The following is a 22,091-nucleotide window of genomic DNA, read 5'->3' as shown; positions in this document are numbered from 1 at the left end:
TGGACGAGAGGGTGGCTTCCCTCCGCCTTCGGGTGGGGGGAAGGGTCCCATGAAAATATATAATAAAATATTTACAAAAATGTGAGGGGTGTACTCACTTTTGTGAGGTACTGTATATATAGAGGTAATAATTACTGTAGGCATGTATACTTTGGTTTGATAATGCATTCAGAAATGATTTAATGATTTAGTAGTTTTTTTTTTAAATATTACATCCAATTAGTATTTTTCTAAAGTTTTGCTTTTGTGTCAGTGCAGCTTCTAACACTCAAAGTCATATTAAAATGTTATTTGCTTTTACAGACTTTGTTAACCGTTTTTATTTATTTTTTTGGTACATAGGCATAATTGGTAAAATAAATATCACCTTAATACAGTTAGGCGGTTTCACAAGGGACATTACAGAGTCCAAGTTATTTGAAAACATCTGTACCTAAAAATAACTCATACAATGATAATACCTTAAAAAACCACCCTTTGCTTTAGTGCAGGATTCGTCCTCAAGAAAAGATGGTTTTATATTCAACTCAGGACAGCTTATTTTTGGTCAGTGAGCTTAAAAGCCAGATCATCCCTATGCCTAGCTGCAGACATGAATAGCATTCTGCATAGTTAGGGCAGGGTTTTTTGGTCTTTGATGGATTATTTGGATTACGATGAGTGTCTACAGTAGTAGCTATTATACTGAGCATTTAAGCAAATCCATTATTATAGTAAGATTTTGCCTATCATGTAATTTTTCAGCACCTACAATTTTGTGTTTTTGTGAAGATTTATGTATGATAAGATAAAATTCTAATCTATTTATGCTACTTGTGCAGCTTTAAAAGTTCTTGTACATTGAAATTTCCTATTGGAAAACTCAGTTGGTTCATTACGTACAAAACACATGACACAAATATGGACAGCATAGACAAAGAACACATATATATTGCGTGTGTATGTGCAATACTCTTACATATATACAATGGAAACATACTATATGCATGCACAAAACATATACATATATGTAGAGAATACTTTTCAAAAGTAAAAAAGAAAATTGCACTAAAATGTGTTATATGGTCAGGCATAGGAAGCATATTTACAGTCATCTATATATATAATTCACTAAGGCAAGACGACCATGGAAAGCACGCCGGAAGAGGCGTGGATTCACTATGCTGCCGACCTATGGCGCACGCAGGAAAGAGCCACGCCCACCAACTCCAAGACCATTGGATACGATGACAACTCACATGGCCACGCCCACTAACTCGGACGCGACGACAAAGAAAAAATGGCGTCATTTATATTTGTCTGTCGTAGAGGCCACATGCAGTGCAGGTCAGGTTAATGTCATGCACCTCCGAGCTATGTTGACTATTCATAGAGGCATGTTTCTAGCGGAGGTGAATCGCCATATGCAGCGTGTGAAACGGTTTGCGAGGGGTTTCCCATGGGATCCTTAAAACTGAGGTTGAAGCACAATGAAGTAAGCAGTCTTTAAAAAAACAACTTTTCGGTTACGAATCACGACCGCGTGCAGCATAGCAAACTGTTTTACACGATAAATACAGCTATTCGCTTCCACGACAAACATGTGTCTTCTTAGATGCTCCTACAAGAACACGGAAGACGTTTTCCTGCCCACCAATGCTCCTTTTTCACCAGACGGCGTCTACCCTCGCTCTCTAGGCATTCACACTGCCTGCCCATTTGCCCGGACGCAAAGACTCACCGACCACCCAGTTAGTCTCTTTCATCTGTGGTAAGAGTCCGCATGCACGTCACAGCCACGCGCCGTTTGTTATGCCGCGGGTTCACTATTGTGTTCTATTTTGCTCTCTCCAGAGTTCCATCTTTTCATTCACTTACTGTTGTATTCTCACACCAACCCGTTTTAGACATACCTGTCTTTCCAGAAGTGTTTAGCATTCAATAAATAAGTATGCATGACATTAACCGTGTGTCTATTCAGCGCAGAGAGGCATGGGTAAGCCGTTGAACCCCATTCGGGCTGCAAGCTATGGAATTCCCACTAAATGTGACTCATACGCTCCCACTCATTACGTCCCTACACTTTGTGCACACCCCCCTCCTACCGTGGTCGGGTATCTAGGTGGATTATATATAGAAAAGCAGCCAAAACCGAGGGATATCCCATTTGGTCCTTAAAACATTCCTTTACAACTGAGGTTAAAACACAATGAAGTAGGCAGTCTTTAAAAAAAAGTTTTCGGTTATGACGCCACGCCTGCGTGCACCATAGCAAACCGCTACATACAGCAATTCGCTTCAGCGACAAACATGCGTCTGTAATTATATCCGGCCCGCAAGATCATTTTATATATTATTGTTATTAATGGCCCGGCGATATGAAGCGCTGGTAACACAATAAACTACAGATCCAATCATGCAGCGCTTCAGATGCCTTTTTGAACACTTACCGTTTTAATAGGGTTGCTACCCGTCCTTTAAAATACGGAATAGTCCCGTATTTGAGAATGAAATTGCGCGTCCCGTTTTGAATCAATTTTTTTTTTATAGCAGTGTCTCATGCAAATCATCCCGCACGCATTTTATGCCTCCTTTCCTACTTTTGATTGGATAATTCTTGATGTTATCGTTAGTTTCATTGGTCTTTTTAACTGTCCAGTGAGGAGGGCGGGTCTTTTAAGTAGAGTCTGCAAAGTGTGCGTCCCTTATTTTTTTGTATTAAAAGTGGTAACCCTACGTTTTAATCAAGTCTAGCTTATGATGCTGCAAGTTATTGCGAAGCTAGCCTTCACGATGTCGAAGAGAAAAGTTGATTCTGAAAATAGAGCCTTTAAAAACCGATGGGAGGCTGAGTACTGTATATGTTTACTGACATTGCCGGTAAACCCGTGTGTCTCATTTGTGGAGCTAATATGGCTGTAATTACAGAATTTAATCTATGAGACAAATCAGGATAACCTGAAAGACCTGAATGCAAAACAGAAGAGTTAAAGAAGAATCTGACACCTCAGCAGACATTTTTTACCCGTGCAAAATCACAAAGTGATTTCAAGTGAAGCTACTTTTATGGGAGACACAAATGCACAAGTGCAACTTTCCCCACTTTCCCTGTTGCCAAGTAATGTTGAACCAAGTCAGCACAACGGTGTTCCCAAATACGCACTTTGCTGATAAACCGAGCGCACTGCGCACTGCGCTTTGGTGACTTTGAAGAACAAAAAAAGAATTTTGAGTTGTTTCGCAACCAATTTACCGTCGATGTAGAAACTGCACCTGTGCAGATTCAGATGGAGGTGATTGAGCTGCAGTGTAATAGCACACTGAAGGCAAAGTACGATACTGCAGGGCCCGCACAGTTTATTCACTCCATTCCCGCGGAAATGCTCCAGCTCCGTCTACATGCAGCTCGAACCTTGTGCATGGGTAGACCGTGTGTCTACCCGGCGTGGGTAAGCCGATGAACCCCATTCGGGCTGCAAACCAAGTCCCACTAAGTGCGACTCATACGCTCCCACTGTTGCATCCCAACCATTTGTACACACCGCCCTCCCACCTCGCTACTACCATGGTCGGGTGTCTTAGTGGAATATATATAGAATAGCAGCCAAAACTGCACAGAGCAATGAAAACTCTACGTCAGTCACAGGTTCATCTGTACTGTGTAAAGACGGCGACTCAAGTGACGAGTTGGAGATGGACACATGAGCGGGCAATGCATACTGAACGAGAAATCAGTAGACTAGCATGACGGACGGAGCTGAATCGACGTCATTCTCCTTTCCTCCCGTTCCACACTCCGCGCCGTGCACCCCCATCCCTCAGTCTGGCAGGAGAAGCCGCGAGGACGATGCGCCAGTTTTCAGTCACTTCAGACGATTATGTGTTGGTTCGTTCCGTGCATTGTTACAATGTTGCTTTTCTTGTTGATTTATTACATTACCGATTTTTCAAATGTTACTTTTCTCCCTCTGCTTAAAAATCATTAAAAACCGGCCTGATTATGCGGCGTATGGTACGCCGCGGGTTGGCTAGTAGATAGATAATGTAAGAGGAGAATGGGCATCCGAGCCAGGAAGGTGATAGATTTATTTCCTAGACAGGAGGCCTGAGAGGAATAACGGATGGATTGGACAAAAAGTTAACTTTGTGCACAGCTTGTATAAAATATTGGATGCGGCAGCGAAAGCCAGAACAGTTCCATTCCCCATATAGCAGGTCACATTGGTCCTTGTGTGGCAGCCCAATCGGGACACCTCCAGGGATACTTGGGACTTGGATTCCAGAATTGCAGCCCCGTCTGGGTCCCTAGGTGGCAATGGAGAGCGATATCAGGGGAGAGACTCCCTGTTTTTTCTACGACCTTAAAGTGCTTCCAGAGAGACATGACTTAAAAGGTAGCCTGCTGGCTTACATCAAAGAGTCAGACAGACAACCTGTGAATTGTTTATACAAAGGATTTTTATTTGAGCCAGGGATGGTTTTGTGTTTTGGGGTTTGGAGCTCAGTGGTGCCCTCTAGTCTTCACAATAGATGGGACTTTATTTGCACCCAGTGGCTTTTTAAATTAAGCTCTTTAAATAAATACATACATAAAAAGGTAGACAAATAAGTAATTAAATATACACACACTGGAATTACTATAAAGCAAGAAAATTCAAAAGTGGCATTATGCAGATGTATTGCTTTTGGCATAAAAAGTAAGTCATTAGAAGTACTTGAGATTACTGTGCAGTTATATGGCCGAGTGCATTATGGTCTTGACATATGTTACTCATGCTGCATGTCTCTAAAACCATGCCTATTGTGAGGGAAGGAAGCTGTTTATGAATCTGCTCCGGTGGTCTATAAGGCTTACAAGATCTGTGACAATAGAGATGATATAGGTGCCTTTACACCAGGTAAAGAGGCATTATCTAAAACAGTGTGGATCTCTGCTAATGGATTATGCTTTTTTCTTAATAGGAGACCCTGTGCTTAAATCCATTCTGATGATTTTTATGGTAATATGTAGAACATTTTGCTTTCTTGGTGAAGTTTCCAAATCATATGGAGAGGCTTCTGGTTAGTCTATGTTAGAACTGAATTGGGGCTAACTCCTCAGGCTAGTCTTTCCTAGATGTCATAAGAAATATACATACTGTTGTGCTTGTCAGATGGTGGCTCTTGTGTTTGTTGACCACTTGAAGTGGTTTGAAGTATTATATGTAACCCCTGGAAGATTTAGGAATCCACACTCTCCACCTTATAATATCAAGTTAGTGACCAGCTGCCACTGTGAGGATTAATAATTATTGTAAATCAGGCCAAGTGTAGTGATGTCATCTGCAAATTTAAAAATCAAGTTGTGGACGTTGGATATAAATAGATATTTGTGTGTAATGAGAGCAGTTTGAGACTTGGGCAGCAGTCTTGAGAAGCAGCTGTGCTGGGGGTTAAATTAATGATAACCGTTACAGTCATTCATATGTACTCCATTTGTCCCTACATTGTCCATAGATCAATTTGGGTGATAGGTGATCTGCAAATGGTTGAGGGAATCTTCTGGCACTTCCTTGTAACTGCTGTGAGTGTGATCGAACAATATTTTTTAAGACGTTACTGTTTTTTGTGAATTGAGATGATATTGGAACATCTGAAAGAGTGTGGAATGAGTTTCTGCGCAAGAGAGATGTTAGAGATGCCAATATAAATACCTAACAGCTATGCAGTGTATGTTTTCAGGACCCTGTAGAAATGCCATTTGGTCCTTTGACCTTGCAGGAGTTTGCCACTTTTTATATAAAGGAATTTAATGAAAACCAGTGAATGTTATATCTAAAAATCAGATAAAAATCTAAATCTTAATGACAATAACAAAAATTGTGAATCGAATAGAAGTAGTAATTTAATGTATATTTAAATGTTGAGCTCAATTAATAATAAACATCTTTTCATTGCATTACAGGATAATAGCTCCCCCGAAGAACATGTCATATATGTGTGGGACAACTTTATTGCCAAATCTTCTGCAAAGAACATCTTTTTCGTTGCCCATAGTTACGGAGGTGTGTCATTTGTGGAGCTGGTAAGTAAAAGTTTAGTTAAAGATAGGACTAAAATTCAAAATAATCTTAAAAAGAAAGTCTGCTATATTTATTAATTTGGAATGTTGTATTTGCTAAGATTTGTTTACCTGGAAAACAGTGTATTTGCAATAGTGTGAAAGAAGAAATGTTGCATTCACTAAGTGATATTCTGTGTGAAATAAATGTAACTTCTTTGGGTTAATGGTTTTCTATTTACCAGTACACTAGATGGATATATACAATACTTTCGGTTAGAATACTGTTAAATGATATATTATGAAGAGTAATGCACAAAGCAAATAATGGTAAATACTAAAATCAAAAAATAGGAAAAATACACGTTGTATAGAATGGCATACGTGTACCTGTCATATATTCCAAAGCATATAACAAACTAGTTTTGTGAGTAACCAATTGCATTTAAATAACAGATTACGACTAAAGTCAGTGTCTCATTATGTGATTTCAAGTCTTAAGGTGTGTCATACTTGTCAACTGCAGTTGTTGATCTCCTTGCTGGACGATGTCAGTTTAAGCAAAGGAAAATCGTTGGACATGTCTATTTTACAGGATGAGCGATGACTTTGCAGTGCATTTGTGCTTGTTTTTTTTTTTTTTGTGACAACCAATAACATGTAGCTTGACAGAGCTTATTGCTATATAAATGTTTAACAGATACACGGAGTTCAGCCGCAATCTTGGCCCATTTTTCATTTTTCCATTCTGTTGCGGTACATAAAACATGAGACATAAAACAAAGAATCTTCTATTCTGTTTGTGAAGTTCAAGACACCTGCATTCCTTATTCCTCCTCACTATATTATTAAACAATATCAATCAACAGCTGTTGTGTGTAATGTATACTACATGGTGTATCCAGGTGTTTAAAAACTACAATATGCTACTCCTTTGGGTGTTTAGTAGTGCTGGGAGGTATACCGGTTCATACTGAAAATCATTTTTTATTTTTGTTATGATATGGATTTTTCTTATACCGCAACACCGGTTTAAATAGCCTGAACAACTTTCGGAATGTGGCACAGCGGGAAACTGTTTAAGGGGGGAGCTTTTTCACTGCTACACCACTAAACACACATGCAATGGAGTACATGCGTTAGTGGAGGCATTGAGCAGTGAAAATAGACAGAGAACATTCCGAAACTGAAGCGGTTTTAAAAGGTTGGATGTGGACCAAACAATTATTTACTGCAAATGCTGTTGAGCTAAAGTTGTCACCAGAGGCGGCAACACGAGTAATTTGCTGCACCACCTTAGCCGCAAACACACTTTGGAGTACCATGAATGTATGAAACTAAGGTTGGCACCCTCCACGTCCTCAGGTAAAGCTGAAAAAGCTAGAGGACACTCGAGTCAGACGTCACTTGTAGACACGTTTGCTAGAGGTACTGCCTATGACAAAAAAAGCAAGTGGTGGATCAAGATAACCAACGCCATTATAATCCATATAGTTAACATGTCAGTGGACAGAGATTGCTAACATTAACAGAAAGTGTAGTTGGTTTACAAAAAATATTTACTATTTATTCCTTTTCTAAGACATTTTCAGTGCAATACAACTTTTGTCAAGCACCTCTGGATATTTTACTAAGTCTAAATGCCTTTTTGGATAGTTGAAAATATGTTGTCAAAATTATAGTTTTAAGTTGTTTCCAAAATTTGTTCAATTAAAGGGTTCTATATTTTGACTGCAACTCTTACGCAGTGTGATTCCTTCTCTTCATTAGTGCCACCCCCTTGAAAACTATCACTTTATGGGGCCATGCAAACCTCTATGAATACTTGTGTGCACATTAAAAAATTTTTTGTACAGTTCTCATGACAGTGGAATAGGTTATTCTTAGCCAGTGTACTGCAGTAATTGCAGTGGAAAATGTGGTTAACATCCACTCATACATGAGAAAAAAATATCATAGAATACTGTGAAACCAGTATAATTTTCAAAAACGCCGTGATATAGAATTTTGGTCATACCGCCCAGCACTAGTGTTTAGACAATTGCTATGTTTATGTGGAGACTTTGTTACTAACTGGTCTGAAAAAACATTACTAATAACCTAAATGTTAAAACCCTTCATAATCTGTTTTATAAGGTGGATATTAGAGAGTAAACTTATCAAGTACAATATCAGTTGTTGATTGTTTGCCAGTAATCATGGATTATATAACACATTCTGAATTAAAATGAAGTTAAAAACCATACAGTGCATTGCCTGATAAGCTCATGATACTTGTATGCAGTAGCTGATCCAGAATTCATCTATTATTACTCCAAAGAACCAATATAGTTAAAATGTATATTTTTATGCCATTTTCCATGTATCCATGCTTATATAAATAAATTCATGTTTAAACAGCAGTAAAATTATTATATGCCATAGAAAGTGACCTCCAACTGTCAAATTTATTTGTTAGATACCCTACGGCAGAAGAGTTTCTCTCTTTACCTAAATTTTATGGTTTATAACTACATACTGACACTCACACATTGACAGTTTAGGATACAGTTTATAGCTTTGAACTCATACTAGCTTGGAAATCCAGCACCTTCCCCTTTATATTTTCTGCTGTATATGTCCATTTCCACTATTTGCAATAAACACAGCACAAATTAGGTCGTTCAGAATTTGATACCAGAGCTGGTGATTTCTGTTCACTGAATTGTTATGGTTTATCATATCATTGTAAAGGAAGCATACATTTCCTTCCTCTCAAAAATACGAGTGTTGAATATGTGGTAAATGGTTACATGATCTGTTTTTTTGATAATTTGTTTACATTTTTTGAAAATCTTCAGTCTAAGGAGAAACCTTCACAACAGCAATTCTTTCAATTCAAGCTATCGGAGAGTTTTATATAGGCAACCTACTATATATCAGTTTCTTAACTGTATTTAAAAAAGAAGTTGCAAAGGTAAAAACTGCTTTATAATGCATATAAGACCATTGACTACAAAGTTAATCATAGAACATATGAGGACATGAGAGCAACCATTAAGAAGGATATCAGGGAGGCTAAAAGACAGCTGGAGAGGAATATGCCAAATAAGGCAAAAGAAAACCTTAAGAGATTCTTTCAGTATTTTAGTAGTTAAAGAACAGTCAAGGAGGAGGTCAATTGCATCAGAAATAGTAAAGGCGAATGAAAAGATACAGACGATGAAATAGTGGTTGCCCTAAACTTACATTTTTCTGAGGTGTTCACAAGTGAGCACATGGATAACCTCCCAGAGGTAAATGCAACTACTAAGGAGGTACTGAGGGATTTGGAAATTGTAGAGGGAGAGTGAAATCAAACAAATCACCAGTACCAGATACTATTTATCCTTGAGTTTTAAAGGAGGCTAGTGAGTACATATATAAACCCTTGACATATATTTTTAGGAAGTCACTATGCCCTGGAGAGATTATGAAGGACTGGAAAATGACAAATATCATCCCATTATATAAAAAGCGTGAGAGGGCAGATCAAAGCAACTAGACCAGTAAGCTTAACATGCATCACAGGAAAATTAATAGAAGAAATTATTAAGGATAAGATTGAGCAACACCTGGCAAGGACAAGAGTTATTCTGAACAGTCAGCATGTGTTTAGAAGTTGGAGGTCATGTTTTACTAATATGTTGGAATTCTATGAGGTTGCAACAAAAGGATACAGTCAAAGTGAAGCATATGATATTATTTATCTGGACTTTCTGAAAGCATTTGATAAGGTGTCCTATGAGAGGTTGGGCATCAAACTAAAAGAATTGGGAGTTCAGGGTGATGTTTTTAGATGGGTGCAGAATTGGCACAGGAAGCAGAGGGTGATGGTATGAGGAACCTAATCAGAATTGGACGATGTTAAGAGTGGCATTCCACAGGAGTCAGTGCTAGCGCTGCTGCTATTTTTAATATATATAAATGATTTAGATAGGAATATAAGTATCAGGCTGGTTAAGTTTGCAGATGATACCAAGATAGGTGGATTAGCAGATAATTTGGAATCCGTTATATCATTACAGAAGGACTTGGATAGCATACAGGATTGGGCAGATTTGTGGCAGATGAAATTTAATGTCGGTAAATGTAAAGTATTACACATAGGAAGTAAAAATGTTAGGTTTGAATACACAATCGGCGGTCGGAAAATTGAGAGTACACCTTAGGAGAAGGATTTAGGAGTCATAGTGGACTCTTAAGCTGTCGACTTCCCAACAGTGTTCAGAAGCCATTAAGAAGGTAAACAGAATGTTAGGTTATATAGCATGATCTGTGGAGTACAAGTCCAAGGAGGTTCTGCTCAACATCTATAATGTACTAATGAGGCCTCATCTGGAGTACTGTGTGCAGTTTTGGTCTCCAGCTTACATTAAGGACATAGCAGCACTACAAAAGGTCCAGAGAAGAGAGAATAGGCTGATTCCAGGGCTACAGGGGTTGAATTATGAGGAAAGATTAAAAGAGCTGAGCCTATACAGTTTAAGCAAAAGAAGATTAAGATGTGACATGATTGAAGTGTTTAAAATTATGAAGGGAATTAGTCCAGTGGATCTGTTATTTTAAAATGAGTTAATCAAGGAAACGTGGACACAGTTGGAAATTTGTTAAGAGTAAATTTCGCACAAACATTATGAAGTTTTTCTTTACACAAAGAACGATAGACACTTGGAATAAGCTACCAAGTAGTGTGGTAGACAGTAAGACTTTAGGGACTTTCAAAACTCGATTTGATGTTTTTTTGGAAGAAATAAGTGAATAGGACTGGTGAGCATCATTGGGCTGAATGGCCTGTTCTCATCTAGAGTGTTCTAATGTTTTAATGTATTAGAAATCAGTACTGTTAGGAATAAAAGTATTTTAAAAACTTCACTTTCTTGAGAATGCATAACCATATAAAGAAATTATATATACCCAGTGACCACAAGGGGACATTGGAGCACCTCAAACCATAGACACAAGTGCCTGGTTCAAATACACATTTTATTATACAAAATATCTTAGAAAATGATTCTTTGTAACTGTGGAAAACCAGAATTCTTTTTCTTTCTCTCTCTTTCTTCACTTCGACTCCTCCCAGGCTAGCTTTGTCATATTCCACCCAACTCCATCTTGCCTGGATAAGGTTGAGTGGTTTCTTTTATCTTGGACTCAGAAGTACTTCAGGTGCTAGGGCATACTTTGATGGAAGCAGCAACTGGAAGTCAGTGATTTGCATAAAGAAGTGGCATGAGCTGCCTCTAATGCTTGCATATTGTAATCTGTTTAGTTAGCCAATAAAAAGTGTAATTTTGCTTGACTTCTCATGGTTTCACTAGAAAAAGAGATAAATTGTACACCATTTGAATACTTGTGTTAATTGACATGAGAATAATTATCCCACTGACACACTCATATTTGCTGTTCACACGCCATCATATATAATTATTAATTTTGACATGTGCTTCTTTAATGTTTACTTAATCTCAGAATTATTTGGTTGCTAATGCTTATGAAGATTTATTTTAAACATGCACAGCTTCTATAAAGTTAGAATTAATGAAAAATATTTTTAAGTATAGATTAATCTTTATTTTTTCCTCAATCAAATTTTCTTTTCGGATCAAAAACTTTGAAAGCATTATGATTATTTTTGTTCTTCTTTTGTATTCCTTTGTTTTGGAGAAAAACCTCATAGACTTTATAGATTAATTATAATTGCATCCAAGACATGCTAAATGTCTTTGAATAAGAGAGATTTGCTGAACGGAGAATGACATTCAGTTTATTGAATTCTGGTCTTTTATTTGTATTACAAAATTATAGTTAGGATGGTACTGTTGTATTTTGCACTGTCTGCAGTTCTTGGTTTCTCATTATTCTGACTGGGTAGGTAAAACAGTTTAAAATACTTTATTTTTGGACTTTAGAAGCCTTCTTTAACTGACTGCAAAACTAAACACTGCAGGTTTTCATCTTAAATAATATGCTATGTTGATTAACGTCATAATCATAAGAACAATGCATCACTGATTCTTCTTTTGCATTTTTTGTATAGTAAGAAAATGTAAAATGGGAGAATAATGTATAATTTGGTATCATTGTGTTTACATGTTAAAATAAATGCTGCTTTTTAAATATTCTTCTTATATTGGCAGTTACATTATAGACTGTTGTAGCATTATACAATAATATTATTAAATCCTGCTTAGTTATAACATGAAGCTGTATTTTCTCAAGTCAAAGAATGCATTGTAATTTTATTTGTTTCTATTTTCCAAATAAAAATAACCATCCATTGTGTAGTGTCACATATCCCTTGAGTCGGTCTGAACAGTCTGCAAATTGCCCCAGCAAAATCAAACAGGTTTGATTTTTTTCTTAAGTTGTAGGTGTTGGTTCTGTGTCCTCTAGAGCTGAAAACCAATGAGTGCTCATCTGGCGGTACAATACATACAATGTGACAATAAAGAATAAGTAATGCATGTATTTTGAATCTTGCAAATAGAAGGGAGACTTGGGTGTCTGATGTCTTTTCTTGTACATACCATGTTCAAATTTGAAAAAAAGGGCAGAGATTAAGGCTGAACTTGCCATACCTGTAAACTCTTCATATGTTATTGGCTGTCAGAAAAAAAGGCAATCTTGAATTTTTTTGGAAATGTAAAACTGTGCTGGAAGGTTATCAGACAGTCACATAATTTGACATCCCCAACAAGTTGTTAAGTTTGCCATCCTTTCTGATTATAAGTGTCATGTAATGTGACACCTGCTTTAGAAAGATGTCTTTGACTTTTTACACAGGCAGAAAAAATGTTACAATAACAAAAAGAGCAGTCAAGTAGAATAATAAAAAAAAAGAAATAGTAACTACCTCCACTAGACTTCCACTTTTACAGGATGATCAATCCAGCCCACAGGACTCAACTTTTTAGCTGTCTCACAAAATATGTGCCTTATAGCACATTTCTCAGCTAGAGCAATACTGTGTGAGAGTGTGACCCTGTCATTGATACAATCAATACAATTATTCTGAGGCTGCATTTCTATACTTCACAAGCTGGTCATTTTCCATCCTTCAGTTTTTTTTATCAGCCAATGTACTAATCAAATTCCCAGTAACATTTTGTTCCTGAGTAAACACAGGTCCAATCTTATTATAGGCACACTCCAAGCACTCTAGCCACTCAGCCAGAGAGAAGATATTGTCATCATGCTGGCACACAAAAGAGTTGTAGTGGTGGCCTGACAAAATAACCTTTATATTGCATAAATTGCTAAACAGTTCTTCAATGCAGCTGACTATCTACCTCTCACACAGTACCCTAATGATTATTACCAAGAGGAGGTTATCTGCGCCATTTCTCTTTTCTTATAAAAGTAGAGAATTACTTGATAATGATAACCATGATATTGTTAGAAATCTATCATCCTTATTCTCTGCAGGGTAAAGGGTGTCACCGTTTTTTTTCTAGGCACTTTTGACAGTCATGGCTAGACAGTGCAAGCCACTGGTGAGCTGTGAAACATCTAGAACTATTTCCTCTGTAAGAGCTTGGCACAGTTAAAAAAATAATTTTCTGCCTGAAATACTTCACCAAAAGACCTTTTAGTGATTAGAATATGGCATTTGGAGTACCTTTAGTTCTTCACTCAGCAGTACAATAATAGAAGAGCCACTGCACCTGGCTTAATTTAAAAAAGCCACTAAAACAGCCATATGTGTGCTTTCTTACTTTGTGGTAAAGAAGCCAACATATAGTGCATCCGGAAAGTATTCATAGCGCACCACTTTCTCCACATTTTGTTATGTTACAGCCTTATTCCAAAATGGATTAAATTATTTTTTTTCGTCAGAATTCTATACACAACACCCCATAATGACAATGTGAAAAAAGTTTACTTGATATTTTTGCAAATGTATTAAAAATAAAAAAATTGAGAAAGCACATGTACAAAAGTATTTGCAGCCTTTGCCATGAAGCTCAAAATTGTTTCCCCTGATCATCCTTGAGATGTTTCTGTGGCTTAATTGGAGTCCACCTGTGGTAAATTCAGTTGATTGGACATGATTTGGAAAGGCACACACCTGTCTATATAAGGTCCCACAGTTGACAGTTCATGTCAGAGCACAAACCAAGCATGAAGTCAAAGGAATTGTCTGTAGACCTCCAAGACAGGGTTGTCTCGAGGCACAAATCTGGGGAAGGTTACAGAAATATTTCTGCTGCCTTTGAAGGTCCCAATGAGCACAGTGGCCTCCATCATCCGTAAGTGGAAGATGTTTGAAACCACCAGGACTCTTCCTAGAGCTGGCCGGCCATCTAAACTGAGCGATCGGGGGAGAAGGGCCTTAGTCAGTGAGGTGACCAAGAACCTGATGGTCACTATGTCAGAGCTCCAGAGGTCCTCTGTGGAGAGAGGAGAACCTTCCAGAAGGACAACCGTCTCTGCAGCAATCCATCAATCAGGCCTGTATGGTAGAGTGGCCAGACGGAAACCACTCCTTAGTAAAAGGCACATGGCAGCCCGCCTGGAGTTTGCCAAAAGGCACCTGAAGGACTCTCAGACCATGAGAAACAAAATACTCTGGTCTGATGAGACAAAGATTGAACTCTTTGGTGTGAATGCCAGGCGGCATGTTTGGAGTAAACCAGGCACCGCTCATCACCAGGCCAATACCATCCCTACAATGAAGCATGTTGGTGGCAGCATCATGCTGTGGGGATGTTTTTCAGTGGCAGGAATTGGGAGACTAATCAGAATAAAGGGAAAGATGACTGCAGCAATGTACGGAGACATCCTGGATGAAAACCTGCTCCAGAGCGCTCTTGACCTCAGACTGGGGCGACAGTTCATCTTTCAGCAGGACAATGACCCTGAGCACATAGCCAAGATATCAAAGGAGTGGCTTCAGGACAACTCTGTGAATGTCCTTGAGTGGCCCAGCCAGACCCAAGACTTGAATCCGATTAAACATCTCTGGAGAGATCTTAAAATGACTGTGCACCGACGCTTCCCATCCAACCTGATGGAGCTTGAGAGGTGCTGCAAAGAGGAATGGGCGAAACTGGCCAAGGATAGGTGTGCCAAGCTTGTGGCATCATATTCAAAAAGACTTGATGCTGTAATTGCTGTCAAAGGTGCATCAACAAAGTATTGAGCAAAGGCTGTTAATACTTATGTACATGTGATTTCTCAGTTTTTTTTATTTTTAATAAATCTGCAAAAACTTTTTTCACTTTGTCATTATGAGGTGTTGTGTGTAGAATTCTGAGGAGAAAAATGAATTTAATCCATTTTGGAATAAGGCTGTAACATAACAAAATGTGGAAAAGTGATGCGCTGTGAATACATTCCGGATGCACTGTATACACTATAATGTCCATGTTTTAAAAAACACAGGGTTCTAATGCAAGAAATAAAAGTCACAATGCTTTGAAGAAGTAATTGCACCTGTTATCAAAGGTGTCTTCAACTAAAATCAAACATAAATAAAGTGCATTTTATCAAATAACTCCTTTTTCTATTCCTTGTTTTTATTGTGCCCTTTATTTAATAATAAACAAAGTTATCCAACATCAACTGTGTGAAAAAGTAATTGTCCCATTACATTTAATAACTGGTAGCAGCTCCTTTTGCTGCAATGACTGCAGCCAACCTCTTATAATTCATTATCAGTATATGACATTACTGTAGATGAATTTTAGTCTAATACTAGCAGAATACCCGCGCTTCGCAGTGGAGAAGTAGTGTGTTAAAGAAGTTATGAAAACAAAAAGGAAAAATTTTAAAAATAACGTAACATGATTGTTAATGTAAATGTTTTGTCATTGATATAAGTGTTGTTGTCATATATATATATATATATATATATATATATATATATATCTATATCTATATCTATATATATATCTATATCTATATATATATACACTCACCTAAAGGATTATTAGGAACACCTGTTCAATTTCTCATTAATGCAATTATCTAATCAACCAATCACATGGCAGTTGCTTCAATGCATTTAGGGGTGTGGTCCTGGTCAAGACAATCTCCTGAACTCCAAACTGAATGTCAGAATGGGAAAGAAAGGTGATTTAAGCAATTTTGAGAGTGGCATGGTTGTTGGTGCCAGACGGGCGGTCTGAGTATTTCACAATCTGCTCAGTTACTGGGATTTTCACGCACAACCATTTCTAGGGTTTACAAAGAATGGTGTGAAAAGGGAAAAACATCCAGTATGCGGCAGTCCTGTGGGCGAAAATGCCTTGTTGATGCTAGAGGTCAGAGGAGAATGGGCCGACTTATTCAAGCTGATAGAAGACAACTTTGACTGAAATAACCACTCATTACAACCGAGGTATGCAGCAAAGCATTTGTGAAGCCACAACATGCACAACCTTGAGGTGGATGGGCTACAACAGCAGTAGACCCCACCGGGTACCACTCATCTCCACTACAAATAGGAAAAAGAGGCTACAATTTGCACAAGCTCACCAAAATTAGACAGTTGAAGACTGGAAAAATGTTGCCTGGTCTGATGAGTCTCGATTTCTGTTGAGACATTCAAATGGTAGAGTCAGAATTTGGCATAAACAGAATGAGAACATGGATCCATCATGCCTTGTTACCACTGTGCAGGCTGGTGGTGGTGGTGTAATGGTGTGGGGGATGTTTTCTTGGCACACTTTAGGCCCCTTAGTGCCAATTGGGCATCGTTTAAATGCCACAGGCTGCCTGAGCATTGTTTCTGACCATGTCCATCCCTTCATGACCACCATGTACCCATCCTCTGATGGCTACTTCCAGCAGGATAATGCACCATGTCACAAAGCTCGAATCATTTCAAATTGGTTTCTTGAACATGACAATGAGTTCACTGTACTAAAATGGCCCCCACAGTCACCAGATCTCAGCCCAATAGAGCATCTTTGGGATGTGGTGGAATGGGGGCTTCGTGCCCTGGATGTGCGTCCCACAAATCTCCATCAACTGCAAGATGCTATCCTATCAATATGAGCCAACATTTCTAAAGAATGCTTTCAGCACCTTGTTGAATCAATGCCACGTAGAATTAAGGCAGTTCTGAAGGCGAAAGGGGGTGTTCCTAATAATCCTTTAGGTGAGTGTATATATATATATATACTGTGTGTATATATATATATATATATATATATATATATATATATATATATATATATATATATATATATATATATATATATATATATATATATATATATCAAAATACCACTTGGCAGCGGAGAAGTAAAAAGAAAAGGAAACATTTTAATAATAACGTAATATGATTGACAATGTAATTGTTTTGTCACTGGCATATATATATATAATATATAATACATGTGTACATATATACACACACAAATATACTATGGGGTGCCAAACAGGCAAATACATTTATTTTGTGAATATATAAAGTCGGCGTCAGAATATATAAAGTCAAAATTTGAATATATAAAGTCAAAACTTGAATATATAAAGTCACTGTCGGAATATATAAAGTCAAAAGTTAAATATATAAAGTCAGTGCTGGAATATATAAAGTCATAACCTGAATATATAAAGTCAGCGTCGGAATTTATAAAGTCATTCCTGATTATATAAAGTCAACATCGAAGTATATCAACTCACTCCTGAATATATAAAGTGAAAGTCAAAATCTATTGATTGAAACGACTCTGAACTGAACTAAGTTAACAAAAACGTATTCAGAAAAATAAATTAAAAAAACACTGTTCGGTTACTGTTTTGAAAATGATGCATGTGCCCTGCCCAGGATTGGTTCCTGCCTTGGGCCCAGTGTTGGTTGGGATTGGCTCCAGCAGACCCCCGTGACCCTGCGGTCGGATTCAACGGGTTGGGAAATGGATGGATATTCCAGCGCTGACTTTGTATATTCCGACGCTGACTTTATATATTTAAGTTTTGACTTTATATATTCCAGCGCTTATTTTATATATTCCGAAATATTCCAACGCCGTCTTTATATACTCAGGTTTTGACTTTATATATTTGGGAATGACTTTATATATTCAAGTTTTGACTTTATATATTCCAGCGTTGACTTTATATAATCAAGTTTTGACTTTATATATTCGGGAATGACTTTATATATACAAGTTTTGACTTTATATAGTTAAATTTAGTCATCATTGCATAACTTTTTCTTTACCAAAGAATTTAAAGACTAAATTCAACTTCAATTCCTAACAAAGATATTTCTGGCGACTAAATAGAACCTACTTATATCCAAATTCGAGCTTTTGAGCTGTCGCCTGCCTGCCTGAATAAGTCACCTCGCCGCTCTTACTTTTTACCGTTCATTTAATCATGGCTAGTGGCGGAAAAATTATAAAATGGAAGGAGGATTACACGGAGTATGGCTTTACCAAAACAATTATTGATGGCGAATCAATTATTCATAAAGCTTCAATTGGTGATCTGTTTTTCTGTGTTAACCTCATAATTTTTCATAGTTCTTCTCAAACCAAGGGGGTGCGAGGGTAAAATGAATCGGGAAGCGCTGATCAATGTAATTCGGTGTACCAGGAAATCATGCATTGACAGAAGTTCCCCTTTGTTTGGAATGCAGAGTGTGATTAAATGCATGATTTTTTAACGTGTTATGGAGCACATGCATCGAAGCTTCTCAGCTGTGCTTGTGCTAAGAAAAGGAAACATTTTAAAAATAACGTAACACGATTGTAAATGTAACCTTTTGTAAGTAGTGCCTGGAAGATTCAGTGTGAAGAAACTGTAGAGACAGTGTGTATTAACTTGTGGATTTTTCTGTGAGTATTTGGTGGCAGCGTCACAAACTCGCTTCCATAAGACTGCGTTAGCTGCGGAGCACAGCTCAGAGCGAAATGAGGTGAATGGGAGGGGAGATGAAGACGTGACTCCCCCACCTGCCTCACCTGTCAATCCCCCACAAACACAGTCTCTCGGAATTTGCATAAGCACAGCCCTTCACCTGCAATTTTAACTTAGTTACAAAGTGATTAAAACTCTCGTTTATATCCTGCGTCCTCTCATTAAACTTGTATCCCGCATTACCCGTGGGCATGACAAACGCCAGCGGTAGCCTGTCTATGAACTTAATTTAAACTTTTAGGTTTACACCGTGCTTTGTTTCCGAAGTAGCAGCACTCATGAATATGGTTGTATATGTCACTCGCTCGCTTCTTATTGTTTCGCTGCCTTCTCAATTATATAATGCATGTTTTCTTCAGCGCTTTTTGGAGCTCTTCCTGGTTTTCTACGTACTGCGTTGACAGTCAGTTCACGTGATTACTTGGGAGGCGTGATTATGTCACACAAAACTCCGCCCCCCTCAGCTTTCGAGCTCAACTCCATTACAGTAAATGGAGAAAAATAGCTTCCAGTTATGACCATTACGTGTAGAATTTCGAAATGAAACCTGCCCAACTTTTGTAAGGAAGCTGTAAGGAATGAGCCTGCCAAATTTCAGCCTTCCACCTACACGGGAAGTTGGAGAATTAGTGATGAGTCAGTGAGTGAGTCAGTCAGTGAGGACTTTGCCTTTTATTAGTATAGATTCTTTACAGAAATAATTTAAGAAAAATTTTTTTTGAGCATTAACTATTTGTTTCAAGTCTCATCGTCTGTGCTTGGTTTATGTATTTTCTGTGGCTCGGCTCTTCAAAAACTTTTCTTCTTTTCAAACATTGTGATGATGATTGCTTTTGTGTTTTGAGTCATTGTCTTTCTACATGACATAACTTTACTTTAGCTCAGAAGAATGACCAGATTTGCACCTAACAATTTTCTAATACATATTAGAATTTATGGTTCCTTGAATTATGGCATGTCATCCAGGTCCTGAGGCAGCAAAACTTCTGCACACCATCACACTACCACAACCATGTTTGACTGTTAGTATGCTGTTCTTACTGTGCAATACTGAAAATAGTTCCAATGCCATCTAAAAAGTTCAGCCTTTGTCTCATCTGTCCATAGAACCTTCTCCCAAAAGGCTCAAGTGTTATTTAATTGCTTTCTGTCCAATGAGAGACAAGAATTTATGTTCTTCTAGGTTGGCAGTGGTTTCTGCCTGGCTCCTTTTTATCCCCTTTTTTCCCATTATGGAATCTTAAACACTTAACTCTGCTAAGGGAAGAGAAACATGCAGTTCTTTGCAGTTTTTAGGCTCCTTTGTGACTTTCTAAGTGATTTTATTCTATTGCCTCAGAATAATTTTGGCAGGCCGGTTGTACTTATGTATGTTGGTGTTACGAGTGTTCCCAGAAGGAGGTGTTTCATTTCGCAAGACTCTCTGGAAATCATCAAGAGGAGACGCTAGGACACTGCTTGATGATAACTCTAGTCTGTACTGGGAACTGAGGAGGATGGCTATGAGGGATTTGAGATCAGATAAGGAGGCGTTTGTTATAGGAATCTCTGAGCAAGTGACACACCATCTATGGTCTAGTGACCCATGTCCCACTTACAGAGGAATCGAAGCATTACGCACATCCAGATCTGTTCCTTGGACAGTCGTGGTCAGGGCTGCTGATGGAACGACCATACAGAAGACACTGCAGTTGTGACCCGCTGGGCTGGCTACTTTGAGCAGCTGTTTAAAGCTGATCCTCCGGCTAGGACGTTGGATATCTCTGGGTCCATGGTTCTTGAGGCTGATCCTCCATGTAGCTGTGAATCATCCCATCTGACTGGGAAATGGGTCTTGTCGTCCCTGACTGGAAAGGGTAGGGTGATCACCTAGATTGAGGCAATTACAGGGGGATAAAACTGCTCTCAGTGCTGGGTAAGGTCCTTGCTAGGGTCATCCTCAGTAGAATCCGTGATCACTTACTCAACTACCAGCGACTGGAGCAGTCTGGTTTTATGCTTAATAAGTCTACCATTCATCACATCCTGGCACTTATGGTTCTCACGGAGTGCAAATGCAAATATCGGCAGAGTTTCTTTGCAGCCTTTGTCGATTTTCATAAAGCATTCCACTCAGTTAATCGAGGTGCCTTCTGGGACATCCTGAGGGTTTGCGGGATCTCCTCAAAGTGACTGGATACAATGTAGAGTTAATCAGCAGCTTTAGTCAGGATATGCTAAATTGAAGTAGTGAGTCTTCAGCCAGGAGTTGAAAGCTGAGACGGAAGGGGCATCTCTTATAGAAGCAGGCAGACCATTCCACAGTTTAGGAGCCCTGTAACTGAAAGCATAACCTCCCACTGTTATTTTTTGAATCCTTGGAATCATAAGCAGACTGGCATCTTGAGATCATGTCCGTTCTGGTTTGTAAATTATGATTAGTTCAGATAAGTAAGCCAGACCTAAGCCATTTAAGGCTTTATATGTTAAAAGTAGGATTTTGAAATCTGCCCTAAAATTAATCGGCAGCCATTGTAAGGATTTAAGAACTGTAGTTATGTGTTCATATTTTCTTGCTCTTGTAATTATTCTTGTAGCATCATTGAATTAACTGGAATCTGTATAAAGAACAATTTGAACATTCAGTGAACACTGCATTGCAGTAGTCAATCCTACTAGACATAAATGCATGAACTAATTTTTCAGTATCCCGCTTATTTAGAAAACACCTTAATTTCCCAACATTTTTAATATGGAAGAAACATGATATGGACAGTTTTGTAATGTGCGCTTTAAATGACATGCTAGAGTCAAAGATAACTCTTAGATTGTGAGCTGATTCAGTTAAATTAATGGTGATTCCAACTAAGTTAAATGATGAAAAAATATTATTGCGATCAGCATCATTCCCCCCAATAATTAACATCTCTGTTTTATCTGTGTTTAAAGACAAGTAGTTCTCATCCATCCACTCCTTTAATTCACTAACACAACTAATTAAAGACAACATCGGAGAAACTTCATTTGTTCTTAAAGAAAGGTATAACTAGACAATCTTTTTAGGAGTGAAAATTAACTAATGATAGATCCCATTGGAAGCATGTAAAGTGAAAACGGTAAAGGTCCCAGTACTGAGCCTCATGGGACACCATATCTCACTTCTGTGTATAATGATGGAGCACTGTCAGCATATTTC

At 38.1% G+C, this 22,091-nt stretch overlaps 1 protein-coding gene across 1 annotated transcript in view; it reads left to right on the top strand.

The window, feature by feature from the left end:
• The window catches only part of fam172a (family with sequence similarity 172 member A), a 716,959-nt gene that overhangs the window by 351,611 nt on the left and 343,257 nt on the right, over positions 1-22,091 (top strand). The window contains exon 8 of the mRNA XM_039759350.1: positions 5,924-6,043. Within this exon, the coding sequence (XP_039615284.1) occupies positions 5,924-6,043 (120 nt within the window). The remainder of the gene's footprint in view (positions 1-5,923; positions 6,044-22,091) is intronic.

This window comes from Polypterus senegalus, chromosome 7 (assembly GCF_016835505.1).
Source record: "Polypterus senegalus isolate Bchr_013 chromosome 7, ASM1683550v1, whole genome shotgun sequence".
Lineage (NCBI taxonomy): Eukaryota > Metazoa > Chordata > Cladistia > Polypteriformes > Polypteridae > Polypterus > Polypterus senegalus.
The sequence above is the reverse complement of the archived record's forward strand: the minus strand, read 5'-3'. Positions and strand labels throughout refer to the sequence as shown.